Genomic DNA, 13,931 nt, shown 5'->3' on the forward strand with positions numbered 1-13,931 from the left:
GATATCCTATCTAGTATATTTTTTAATAATAACTAATCCATCAAATGTAAGGCTGTTTTTACTTGATGCTGAGATGTCTGTGTGTGTGTATGGAACATTTTGCAATAGGGATTCTAGTCTCCTAGCTGTGTATGCATTTTCTCTAGGTGCAGACCTCTCAACTGTTCAGAGTTCCTCAGTTTTCACTGGTTTTGAGGTCAAAATAATGAGATCCCATGAATTCCAGAGTGGCCCCCTTCGTTTCTGAATCCCCCCCCCAAATTTTTTGGGCTAATTTTTGATTATGTCATTATGCGCAGTGGGCACACATGATGATGTCAGCTTTGTGAGCAGACTCCCAGCCTGTCGGAATTTGGCTGAGGGCTGGAGGGGGTATGTACTACTGTCTGACTGTGTTTATTTCCATATGGCAATGTGTAGGGGTGAGAGGGCGGGTGGCACTGTAATACAAAATAAAATAAAACTTTCACTTAAAAATCATTCTTCCAATCTGGTCATGTGTCTTCCAGTCCAGCATTCCAGTCTGGGTGCATCTGTGCGTGCTGTCTACTCTGTTCTTCTTGTCTGCAGTAAGTTTACTGGTTCTTATTCGCTGCTGTAAGTGTTGTTATTGCTTGTTAATTTGCTGCTGCTGTCTGCCATTCTGTATTGCTGCTGTAAGGAGGGTTCCGTGAAGCTGTTTGCAAGGCAAGGTGTGTGAAGTCCAAGGAGAGTTTGCAGGCTCATTTCTGCTTTCAAGCCCAGAGATTGCTGTTGCTCATTTTTCCCAAGTCCAGAGTTTATGTTCTGCTCATTTAGGGGTAGGAAGTTGTGTGTGTGTGTGTGTGTGTGTGTGTGTGTGTGTGTATGTGTGTATTGTGTGTGTGTGTGTGTGTGTGTGTGTGTGTAAAATGCCCCAGTTAGGTATAATTGGTGGTTAAAGTTACTCAGACTCAAAACCTGTACCTGTAGGTACAAGGAACAAGAGAATAAATTCCTTAGCCATACCACCACCACTTGTGATTCAAGGAGTCAAGTCCAAAGTTTTACAGAATGTTTGGCTCATACTTGTGGTCATCTCCTCTTAAAATTTGTGGTTTTCTGACAAGTCAGTGAGAATTGAATTTACAAAATAATGATAGCCATTTAAGTTTCAGTCTTCCTAACTTTCAGGAAATGCATGGTAACACAAAACATTTTATTTCAGCAACTTTTCTAAGATTATACAAGGAATGTTTAAAATGTCTCCCTGGTTTTGGGCCTTTGTCCCCCCAATAAATGTTGGCTTTTTCCAGATTTCTTGAGCTGCACAGTTCTTCATGGGGACAGACGTTTAGCGCTGCTTATGCCAAGTATGTTTGTGTTTGTTGTTAGTAGCACAACAGGTAAAATACTTGCTTTTGATGCATAAGGCTGTGAGTTCTACAGTATGTAGAGGGATTACAGATACTGTACTGTGTTGTACTTTTAAAGGGGGTGTATGCTGCAAGTCCTGAGAATGTCCTCTTTGGCGGAAATACCTAGTGACTATGAACCTGTTATTAGTTTGCCATCCATTCCCAATTGTAAAACTACTAGCTTATCATCTTTAATGTAACATAGCCAATTTACTCCCTCAAGGGCAACAAGCAGTTTATTTGTAGATGAAACAATGAAATATAAAGTTGTTTGCTAGCAGCAGCCTCTTCATTAGTTACAGACCTCTTTAATGTGGAATTATTTAGATGACTTTTACTTCTGCAGAGATTGTGCATATTTACTGATACTGGTGGATTGTAGAAGTCTGAGTAGACTTTTATGATGGAAATGTTCTGAATTTGGGCAGTTTTATCATGCATTTTGCTTCATTGCTTACAGGAAAAATGCTAAAAACAACAAATTTAAAACTCACTCTAACAAGTGTGCTGTATTATAGAAAGAATATAATTTAATACAATCAGAAAGGTGCATCAAAGAACACAAGCATGTTTCATGTGTAAGTGGCCTATGACTTGAAAACAGCCCAAAGGTAATCTTTACCTGCCAATGGCCAGATGCATTTTCTTTAAATGTGGGTTTCAATGAATGCGATTTTCAAGGGCAGGGAAGTTTTAATGCTAAGTCTGCTTTGACTGTGAGACTGTATTACTTTGTTTAGCAGATGTCTATTAGTGTTTGTGCTATAAACTGTAAAATAAAAGTTTTAAATGAAATCCAAATAATCACTGTAGAAGTAAAGCAGTGTGTACATTACAGTGTTTATGGTAAATGAGGCAGAATAGCCAAGTAATGGGACACTAGAATGGCTGCAGCGGGAGGGATGTGTATGGGGGGGCACTTGACCATGATTTTGTGAGGGGGGAACGGTGGTAAACTCAAAGACAGCTCTGAGCGGCACAAACTCTAGCTACGCCACTGATCAGTAGGCCATGGAGAATGACTTTAAGAAGTCCTAGCAAACTATAATATTCTTTTGCTAAGATTAGAATATTGCCTACCAGTAAATGTCCTACTTTTACCACAAAACCCACATACTGCAAGTCACCAAAAACAAAATCCTAAGGTTCATCATCTTCTACCTACCCAGTGATCATCATTGCTACACATTTTGAAAAAAATGGTTATCATTTACTACACAGCCTGGGGGGGGGCATATTTTGGTTGTCTGTTCTGTTTGTGTTTGAAAGTTGGTATCCCAAAATTCCACTGGAGTGGGTGGGGTTACATAATCATGTACGCAAATGTTATGTTAATCAGCATACAGATATGTACCTATCTTTCATTGGCCTTTCTCCAGATTTTTTGTTTCCAGGTTGAGAGGTATGTCCAGGTGAAGGTCACTGTTGATGTGACACCCTGAACCCATGTACAAAAAATGGGAAAGGGGGTTGTAGATGAATGGATTTCTTAATAAATTATACAGTCTATTCCTGCTGTACTGTCTATAAAACCCATTTGCCTACTGCTATCTCCTGTCATGCAGAAAAAAAAATCACTGCTATTTTCATCCTACAATTTTGGGGGTGGGGAAAGACTATTTACTTATTTTTGTTTATGCAATTTGTTAACCAGGTATGTATGTTGCTCTGCAGACCATTTACAGCAGTGACCAGAGCTGTCAAAGCATAATACAATAACATTTGGTTAATATACAAACACAGGTTTAACAGATTTGTATGACACCCAATGCATTTGCTTGTGTTAGAAAAAGTATATCATCAAAAAGCAGAAATCTACTGTACATATTCTAAACAGAACTACATAAATTGTGAGAAGAGCAAAAATCACTTTACAGACATTTTAAACTGAACTATATACATATGTTGTAAGACATTTCTACATACATATAGTGAAATAACACTAATTCAACTATGGTATTATATACAGTACAATTACATTATTATATACTCAGGAGTTTTATTTTCTTGTTAGCTACAAATCTCTGTTGCGTGTTGCAGTTTGAAAAATATATCAGAAGTGAACTGAATAGCAGCGTTAGCTTGGTTTTACAAAAAAAGGTTAGAAAGGGAATTGTACAGTCTTTTAGAAAGTTATCTAGTTATACCTGGTCTTTGTTGTTGAATTTGGATTGTAACTGGTTAGCTTTCCTTTATACTGTTTTATTAAGGAAGCTATTGAAAGGAACCTTCTTTTCTTTATTTTTTACAGCATGGCTCCTTTGATACTGAGAAGTAGGCAGCAGCAACATTTCTTTAAATTATGTCATTGTTCCCCGTTTTTTTCTAAATCAGCAGTATCATCATCAAATCGTTGATTAAAGAACTCCAGTATCACAGAAATATTCAAAAGTCTAGTCTGACATTCTCATTGCATGGCTATGCCATGCAAGTATCCTTAAAACTATCCCAGACATGATCAAGTGTTATTGGTATCGCATTCATATTTCATTGAGCACACTGTAATTTTGGTCCTTCTAGTAAAATGGAACTTTGACATGAAACCATCACTAAATAATTAAATCCCCAACAGCTAAGATACTAGGAGTGTACACTTTTTGCCATATTCATGTAGCAAAGTAAACTCTTCATCAAATTTTAAACATGCAGGGGAGACAGCCTTATCACTGTAATAAGAAGTTGACAAAAGAACAGCATCAAGGTCTGTCTTATGAATACTGTATAAAATATGTCTGTCTAAAGACTCATATATCCTATTTGTCTTTTTACAGCCAGTGTCTTAAAATTGGGGTCAGTAGGCTAGCTAGTGTGGGGCAAGAAAGTTAACTGCCCTGGACGCAAAGTGTTGGAAGGCACACAATGAGCCCAAGCTCTCTTCAATGCAATAATGGGTTTTAAAAGTCGGTATTGCATTTGCAGTCAAACCTGAGTGCCGTACTGCTCTGTGTTTGGTCTAAATTGTAGCAAACAGTTTGTTACAGTTTAAAAGTATATTTTTTAACTAAACCAGGTGCACTGTAGTGCTCTGTGAAGGCAAAATATAAACTGCAGCAACTATTTGCTACAGTTCAAAAAGCATCATTTTTTTTTTTAATTAATAAAACACATGCACCGTAGCACTCCACGCAGGCACAGTATAAACTGTAACCACTGTATGCTACATTTCTGGCAAACAGTTTGCTATAGTTTAAAAAGAAGAAACATTCTTTTTATTAAAACATGAGCACTGCAGCGCTCTGTGCAGGCAGGGTATGCTCTGTAGCAAACCATCTGCTACAGTTTAAAAGAAGAAATATATATATTTTTTAAATAAAATACATTGAAGGAGGGTTGATGGCAGGGCACAAAAATGGGACCCGAATGGCAGTGGTGGGGTGAGTGACATGCATCTGGTCACCTGGCTGATGTGCCAGTAGAAGAAGCATCTGGTTTTTTTTTTTTTTTTTTGCTCTTCAGTGGATAAGCTGGTAGGGGTGTAGATCTAATCGTAATAATCAGATCACTTTCAATGCAGTGATCAGCTTATTACAGTAAAGTGCTTTTTTTTTTCGGTTCTTCACTTGAAGAGCTGAGGGGATGGTGCACTGGTTCATAGTACTGGCCCAGGGAGCTGGTTGAACCAGCTACACTTCTGACTGGGGGTTTAACTATAAGCTTTCAAAACATCATGAAAAGTAATAGGGTCGTGGTACAGTCTACTTTGAAACTAGCGGCCTCACTATTTTCTTATACTTCTTACCTGGAGATGATGGATTCCCAAAAGAAAAGGCTTCCTGTAAGAAATATCTTCTGGAGGAGGACATGTGAGGAAGAATTCTCTTTAGGAGAGTCTTAAGGAAGGGGAATCTATCTGCACTATAAAATAAAGTCGCACCTTCACTGAATGAATCAGTGGTGGAATTATTTTATTTTTCTTTTCTTTTTTTTTTAATCTTTGCAAATAACTGCACAAGTTAGAGCCTCTATTCTGTCTACAGAATGACATAGGTCTGTGAAAGTTACCAGTGTAGCTCCTTACCATTTCAACATGGCTTACTTTATTATACTGAAATCTTATATTGCAAAGGTTGCACAATCAAATGAAGTCTGCATGAAGAAAGATGCTAAAATAGATGTAGTAATGGTGGGCCTAGTTTGGTTAAATACTACTTAAGTGTTAGTTCCATCAATCACTATCACAGAGGATTCCAAAATAGGCACCAACAAAGGTGCTACTATGTTCTTATTTTTTTTTAGAGGAACTGAGTTCAGAGCGGAGAATGTTGGTATTTTTAATAACTACAGATCCATGTTTGTGAGAGATATTTAAAAATTAGTACTGTCCTCAGCAGTGGAAAAGGAACTGGATTACTTGCTTTTTTTTTAGTTATTTTGCTACTTCCTTTGAAGATTCCCCTTTGTTACAACAGCAAATGTATCACTTTCCCCTTGTTTCTTGTCAACCTCCCAGCAGTCTACTAAAAAACACATGAAATAATAAAGAAATGAAAAAATCAGTTAGTTGTGGTAATTAAAAGGATAAAAGCCTGTCACAGTTTCATTTTAATACTTTATTAAAAGATCTTTAAAGGAAACAGCAAATGTTCAAGAAAAAAGGTGATTAGATAGATGAAAATGCACTGGTGTTGATATGGGAAGTGAAACACTGACAGCAGTGAGAAGAACTGAAGTAAGCTTCTTACAACAATGGCTATTTATGAATGCTTCACGCACCAACTTCTTCCATAGAATGCTGGTGTGAAACCAGCACTGACCTTTACATGCAAGCCATGAACTCATGAAACTTCAGGCTTGGAAAAGAAGAGTATAAAGCATCTTCCCCCACCTGATTTCACTAACGTTTTTCCCCTCTGCTTAGCAGTTATGCAACTATCTCTTGCTGTCTTCACTCTACAGTATCCAAAGCAGATATATTGTATTTTGTATATAATGTATGCTCCCTTTGTTATTCTAGCTAGAAATGTATGATAAGATTATATGTCTGTTTTTTTAAGTTGTTCTTTCTCTATGTATGCAGAAAATGTGATTGTATTTAAATTTCTTTTGTATGTCGAGCTTTTCTCTCCGGGCCTTCACTGAACATGGGCACTTTTTAGCCCAGTGGACCACCCCGGTAAACAAATGCAAATACATAACTAAATAATTAAAGTATACAAACAAAGATTTTGTGATTTTCTGTTAAAGTAAGGGATCCTCCCCAGAGAAGATGTACAAGTGTTCTGCAAGGTAAAGCAAGCATTACATTTAGTTTCCATAAATGAAACCAGATGTTATTTTATTTCGATTTCAGCAAATATCCTGTGAAGAGTACATACCTTTCTTACTTGTGCTTCTATGGCTGGGTTCATATTTCACCACTTTAGATTGTTCTGTTGGATTTAATAAACACAGACACAAGTCAGAACATATCTTTTGCAGAGAACAGGACACATTTTACTACACCAGTATTTAAAGTTCCTCCCTTGGGCATACAATGTGGAGGTCAAAAGATGCCACCTTCTAGATAAACAAAATGCACTATGGGAAGGCGAGAGAGAACTTAACTGAAGATAAAACCATAACAGTATGGCTGCTTTATCAGGACACTTTACATTATAAAAAAATAAAACTAATGACTACTTATAGAGCTGCAGTGACATCAAAACAAGACATAATATGTTTTTTTCAGTGTCTGTCCACAGTGTCTCTTTAAGAAAAGAAACAAAATATTCTTCAGATGTTATTAGTGACAGGCAAAAGGTTAGGAAATGGGACTGCTAAGTTAAACAAAAAAAATAAATAAATAAAATGTAGGACAACCAACAAAGTCTTACACACTAAATAAGCATTCACAAGTGCAAAAACATAACTAATGTAGTGACATATAACCACAAAAATAGACAACAAAAAGCACCAAAGTGCTGCCATTCACTTTTGTGCTTAATGTAGTGACAGCTCCAGCACTGTACAGAGATAAAGCCCAAACTACATCCCAGGTGACCAGAGTTTGACCAGCAGCTTGGGTGGTTCAGAGAACTGCTATGATAGGATGGGCATGCCCACCCAGGGTGAAGCAGGACATATACAGCCACAATCCCTTGGAGGAGAGACAGTATAATGGTGTGCATCCTGGGGGTAGGTCTTTGGCTTTCCAAGCCTCTGCCTGAAACCCTGGGGGGGCCTTAGGAAACAGAATTTCTCTCATTTCCATGATGCAGCAAGGGCACAAACAACCCTCATGATTCTCTGTATGGGGCCCTCAGAATGGCTCTTGCTCCCCACTTTATACTGGGATTAATTCCCTAGCATAAGGGAACAAATGGGCAGAGTAACTGCGGGGCTTGATGGTCAGCAGGCATGAAGGCAATAAGCACCTAAAGAAAAATGCAACTAAGGTAGTGATATAATTTATGTATATATATATATATATATATATATATATATATATATATATATGTATATAACATTAAAGTAGAGCCAGAAGAAAATATGCTATGCCAATATGCCAACTTGGTATTTCTTTTCTGCAGTAAAGTCAAGCTTGACACTCTGTATATGTATGTTTCAGAATGTCATTTACTTTCTAAATGTATAGACAAGGAGACTGAACATACTACACATAGGATCATAGGAGATTACGAGGCTATTGGCCTTGGGACCCTTACAAGCCTAGCCAAGAGTTTATCCCAAAAAAAGAAATCTCAGTCAGCACCACATTTATCTGAGATGTTTTTATTTTTATTTTTTAAATGGATAAATGAGAAAGGATACAGTTGAAAACAAAGCAGGTAAAGTAAGCACTAAGCATAAAGAATGTTTCCGAGTGTCCTTTTCCTTCTAAATGTATAAATAAGTCAGGGCACAATAAAAATAAGCCAAGCAAAACGATACATTGAGCACGAAGGAAGAAACTTTTGCAGAAAAGAGGAAAATCCCAGGATGCAAAAAACTCCCTTACTACCCTCAGTAAGAAACTGAGGTGCCTCATAAAATCCTCCAAAGCTAGTTACGAAAATAAAATTGCCAAAGATTCCAAAGACAACCACAGAGCATTCTATAACTATGTCAAGAATCTAAATGGCAATGCTCAGATCTGCTCTGAGCTAAAACAGAATGGCATTAAATATACTGATCCAAAGGATATTGCCAATATCCTGGCAGATCGATTCAGTGCCAGCTTCACCCCCCTCTCACCCCCTAAATGGCCCATCTCAATACCGGAAGATTGCCAAATTCCAGTAATAACGGCCACACAGGTACAAAACGCACTCTCTAAAGCCAAGAATACAGCATCCATGGGACCAGATGACATCCCGGGCTGTGTACTACATGAACTACAATATGAACTGGCACCTCACCTAAGTGTCATGTTTAATCATAGCCTCACCTCAGGTTTCGTGCCCACTGAGTGGCGCAGAGCTACAGTTATCCCAATCCACAAGGGGGGATCCACCTTGGATCCCGGAAACTACCATCCCATCAGTCTGACAAGCCTTATCTGCAAGGCCATGGAGCGTATTATCATGGAACTTATAAACAAAGACATTGGCAACCTTCAAACACTGGACCCCAGGCGCAGAGCTACAGTTATCCCAATCCACAAGGGGGGATCCACCTTGGATCCCGGAAACTACCATCCCATCAGTCTGACAAGCCTTATCTGCAAGGCCATGGAGCGTATTATCATGGAACTTATAAACAAAGACATTGGCAACCTTCAAACACTGGACCCCACCCAGTTTGGGTTTGTGAAGGGCCGATCTTGTCTCCTGAACCTGACTGACTTCTTTGAATCAGTCTCCAGAGCCATGGACAAGGGTAAGGTGGTCCACACAGCCTATCTAGACCTTGCCAAGGCCTTTGATACCATCCCACACTCTGGAATCATAGATAAACTTACTAAGTTGGGCATTAATCCCTATGTCACCCAATGGGTTGCTAAATGGCTTACTGATAGAACCCACACTGTAAAAGTAGCCGACTCCAAATCCAGCTCCAGACAAGTGACAAGTGGAGTACCTCAGGGTTCAGTCCTGGGGCCGCTCTTGTTTGGCATCTACTTCTCTGAAGTACAGGTCAACACTAAGGGACTCTGGCTAACAAAGTTTGCAGATGACTGCAAACTGGGAGCCATTATTGAATCCCAAATGATGTGGATACTCTACAAAAGGGCCTTACAGAAACAGATGCTTGGTGCCAGAGCCATGGGCTCAAGCTCAATGCCAAGAAATGTATTGTTATCCCTTTGGGAAAAACATGTATCTATGAATTACCATATAGGTGGCAGTACACTAAACACAGAAAGTGTGATAAGAGACTTAGGGACACAGGTGGACAGTGGTCTCACCTTCGATAACCACATCGCCACAACAGTCAGGAAATCCTTCTATGTGGCACACCTCATCAGGAAGGGCTTTTCATCCAGAAAAAAGGAGGTCATTGTCCCACTGTACTCATCCCTCATTAGACCCATTATAGAATACAACGCCCCATTTGGTATGTACCTCTCAAGACATCTGCAACAACTGGAATGGGCCAGCAGAAATACCTCACTAAAAGAATCACAGGCCTAAAGCAGATGCCCTACGCTGACCACCTTAAAAAACTCCAGCTATACTCTGTTGCATATCGTCTACTCAGAGGCGATCTCTGCTTAACATACAAGGCCATGTCAAATCCAGAGCTGTTGGACATGCTACACTTAAAGAAATCCCAATCCCTCAGAGCTACACGCTCCAGGGATCTAAACCTTGTCATCACAATAAACAAAACATGCTGGAGGGATAGGTTCCTGACCCAGAGACTCCCCAGACTCTGGAATAGATTGCTCATACATGTCAAGCAGAGTGTCTCTTTGGACCTCTTCAAGAGGAACCTTGACGATTGGATGGGAGAAAGGAAATTCACCCCAGGGATCACGTCCGTCGCCCTGCTAGACAGGGGGTCCAGGAAAGTAAATAATGTGGGAAGAAATAGCCAGGGAATTGTTATGGCTAGGCTTGTATAGGCCCTAGGGCTGATAGCCTAGTACCAACCTATGAACCTATGAAGCTAAAGAAAACAGACAATTAGCTCCTGCTCAGCTGCTCCTCATTCTTTCCATGTTCACTATTCCCAAATCTATCTTACTAATGCACTGCTTCACAATGGGAATTTCCCAGTAGTAAATTATTTCATAAACCAGTCATCCATTATGTAAAGTATCATCTGAGTCACCAGGACATGGCTCCTATATACCCTTTATTTTGAGAAAAAACACTTTTTCACCCTACTCTTCATACTCTTATGTTTTAGTATATTTCTTCTGCTGCTTTTTTTCTCATCCAGATTGAACAAGTGTAGGTAATTAACCCCCCCATTTGTCTAACTTCCGCAACCCCTTTATTATCTATGCTGCTTTTCTCTTTACCCGTGTGTGACAAAGGGAGATACTGCCAGCTTAGCTATCTGGAATTTTGTAAATAATTATACGTCATTTGTGAATATCAACATGATTCCTATAAGATGTTTGTGTTACAACTGTATTAGAACTGTATGTCATGTGTATATCAAACTAGGTTTGTACAGACATGTGTACTGAAAAGATATTTTATAAAGTGCTTGTGCTTAAAATGTAACCACAGTGCACCCTACTGGAAAATAACAGAAATGTACATGCACTACTGCAACTATTTAAATGTATATATTTTAACAGCAGAAACTGGGATACAGAAGGTCAACCTCAGTCTAGTAAATTTTAGAAAAATAGCTAAAATTAAATTACTTTATGGCTATGCAATAAAAGAAGATATCTTTCAGTTGCAATGCAGCAAGGAGACACAATGTCTAAAACTAGGGAGCTTTCTGTATTGTTTTGAAGGTGAAATTATTACTAGTCTTGAAATGTGGAGGGATGTAATTGTTTTATGACTTACAGTATCTGCCAAAGATCTGAGGTCTATGTATTTTCACAGGTAGATGCTAAATACTGCTAGCTTCAAGCAGTAAGGGTTTCACCTGGGGTAGAGTCAGACGACAAGAAATGATGTAATTCTGCAAACTAATCCAGCAGTAATATTTGAAATATTAATTTAAGAATTTCATAGAGAGACACAGCATTCTGTATTCTGTCTTGGACCTGACAACAAATAGAAGATCCATTCACATCTGCCTTGCTCTTAAGTTCACTAGGGTATAGTTATTCTGTTAGATTCAGTCAGGAATATAGTGAAGCATAGTTTAGATGTTTTTCTTTCTTTATCTGAGACTGTCCTGCAATGTTGTTTTAAATATTTCCTGTGATGTTGAACTCTGATGACACTGAATATGGATTCAGTACTGCCTTGTTTTTTTATTTATTATTATAAAATATATTTAAACCTTTCATTGTGGCTTATCTTTGTAGAGATATTTAAGTTCTGAGAGTACTTGCATATTTATTTGGTGACACTGTGTAGGCCACTCCTAATAGCCTTACTCTTGGTCAAACTACCATTTGTATTAATAGTGACATTACACAGTAAGATTGGACACCCTTTGTTAAGGGCCTTAAAGTATAGCTGATAAGGAGTTGGCTGGTGGCAGTGATAACTATCTTATAGTTTGGGCAAAAGGGGGCATAGCCAGTAAACATATGCCAGCCTTTCCCAGGGGTGTGTGTGTGTGTGTGTGTGTGTGTGTGTGTGTGTGTGTGTGTGTGTGTGTGTATGTGTGTATGTGTGTGTGTGTAAATCAAACCTCAAAGTGTGTGTGTGTTAGCTACTTGGGCAGGGACACAAAGCACTAGTTGGACAGAGAGGGTGCTGGAGGTCTTGGCTTGGCCACTCAGCTGACACATTTCAACTCTGTACCTGTGCCAGTGGAGAGTCTTATGGGGGATCTGGAGAAAGAGGGAGAAACCAGCTCCAGACTGACTGTGGTCTCTGTGTACTCTTAAGGGAAATTGCACTTGATGCAATGAGCTGCATCTGGAAATACTGTGTGTGTATCTTGTCATCCTCTCAGTGTACATCCCCCACTGTTGCCAGTGCTGAGGATTGAGGCTCCTTGATTACTGGTCCAGTGGTGGGTTGTCACATCCCACACCCATCTGAAGTACAGCCTAGAAAACGTCATGCAGTATTCCAGCTGAAGTGTTACCCGCATCTTATACAGCAGTGCAACAATATAGCCATCATGTTAATGCCCTCAGTTATCTAGCCAAATACATTATTAAACTTAGCAACAGCTTGTTCACATTAAGAGGAGGCCTTAATCTTTCGTGTTAAGGTTACATTTAGTTTCTAGTCCTCTACACCATTCCCTCAGGAGACACATCTTTGGTGCTTTCTATAAAAGTGCACATCTTTGCATTATTTTTCATTAACCTTACTTGTCAGGCCATGCAGTAAGATCAATTTAGGACATAATGTTGGCCGACACACACATAGCCTATTACTGACACAACTTGATGCAGGTGAAATGTTAATTTAGTTCATCAGGGTGTGAATGATGCCTGCTACATCTATTTACATGACAGCTCTCAAGAGCACTTCACTGGTCAATATCCCTCTTTCTTGAAACATTTTTCATTCCCTTTCACTGACTTAATTACTGTCTCTATCATACAAACCTCATTCCCTTTTCCATTACTGTTGCTTCCCTACCAACCTCCTGTATGGTGCAGTATCAAAGGTTTTGCCAGCATCAAGATAAACCAGTCAGTGAGCACCCACAAATGTATTCAGTCATAATCTTGAATCAAATATTCTTGACATACCTTTACTTTAGTGAAGTTGCCAGTACTATTCTTCTCTATTTGGTTACCTTACACAGATGTCAAACCACCATGCTCAATGCTGTTTAGCTGCCACAGTATCACTTTGCTCTCTTTCTCAAAGGCCACTAAATAACTGATCTCCACTCCTCTTACATTTGATTCTTTGTTCTGTTCTTTGTCTCTTTATTTGCCATGGATGTGGAGTCAAATGAACTTGATTATAAAATGTATTCAATAGACGGATGTGAACACAAGCATAATAGTTTAAGAGTCTCCTTCAAAGTACAAACATAAATAAATAAAGTACTACAATAAATAAACAAATAACACCATAACCCGGATGAGAAAGGACTGGATGAATGCAAACATGCATTACTTTCATAACAACAGATGCAGAAAGAAGACAACCAAATGAAGTCTTGTAAATCTTAATTCTGGAACTGGAGAAACTATTGAGCTCATACAGAAGTGCGTTGCTACAAAATATGTATAACCAAAATTTGTGAAGAAAAGGCGAGTACTTCACTTGCAACTTGAATCCCAGCAACCAAGAATAACATTTTGATTGTGCTATTAATGGCATCTCTTGAGATAAGGTATGTTTCCTTTCATATTTTTCATTATTTAATGAATAATCCAGGAGAAGATGTGACATAGGTTGTGTTTTACTACAATCAAACAAGCATCTGGTTGACAGTCTAGCTTAGTGTTCATAGTAAGTTATATTCTAAAGACCTATATCTGACTACATGCATATTGTGTGGAGATCACATCATGAAAGCTACTCAGATTAATGTTCCCTTAATACACCCTACAACTGAATATACATGCTGCCTATA

At 38.7% G+C, this 13,931-nt stretch overlaps 1 protein-coding gene across 4 annotated transcripts in view; it reads right to left on the reverse strand.

Annotated features, from left to right (window-relative positions):
* LOC122788049 (proto-oncogene c-Rel-like) overlaps positions 1-13,931 on the reverse strand; it is a 2,508,512-nt gene that overhangs the window by 311,137 nt on the left and 2,183,444 nt on the right. For all 4 annotated transcript variants that reach the window (XM_044054974.1, XM_044054987.1, XM_044054981.1 and 1 more), the window contains one exon: positions 6,692-6,745. In XM_044054974.1, coding sequence (XP_043910909.1) covers positions 6,692-6,745 — 54 coding nt within the window. The remainder of the gene's footprint in view (positions 1-6,691; positions 6,746-13,931) is intronic.

Source organism: Protopterus annectens, chromosome 1.part2 (assembly GCF_019279795.1).
Source record: "Protopterus annectens isolate FY-2018-M chromosome 1.part2, PAN1.0, whole genome shotgun sequence".
Lineage (NCBI taxonomy): Eukaryota > Metazoa > Chordata > Ceratodontiformes > Protopteridae > Protopterus > Protopterus annectens.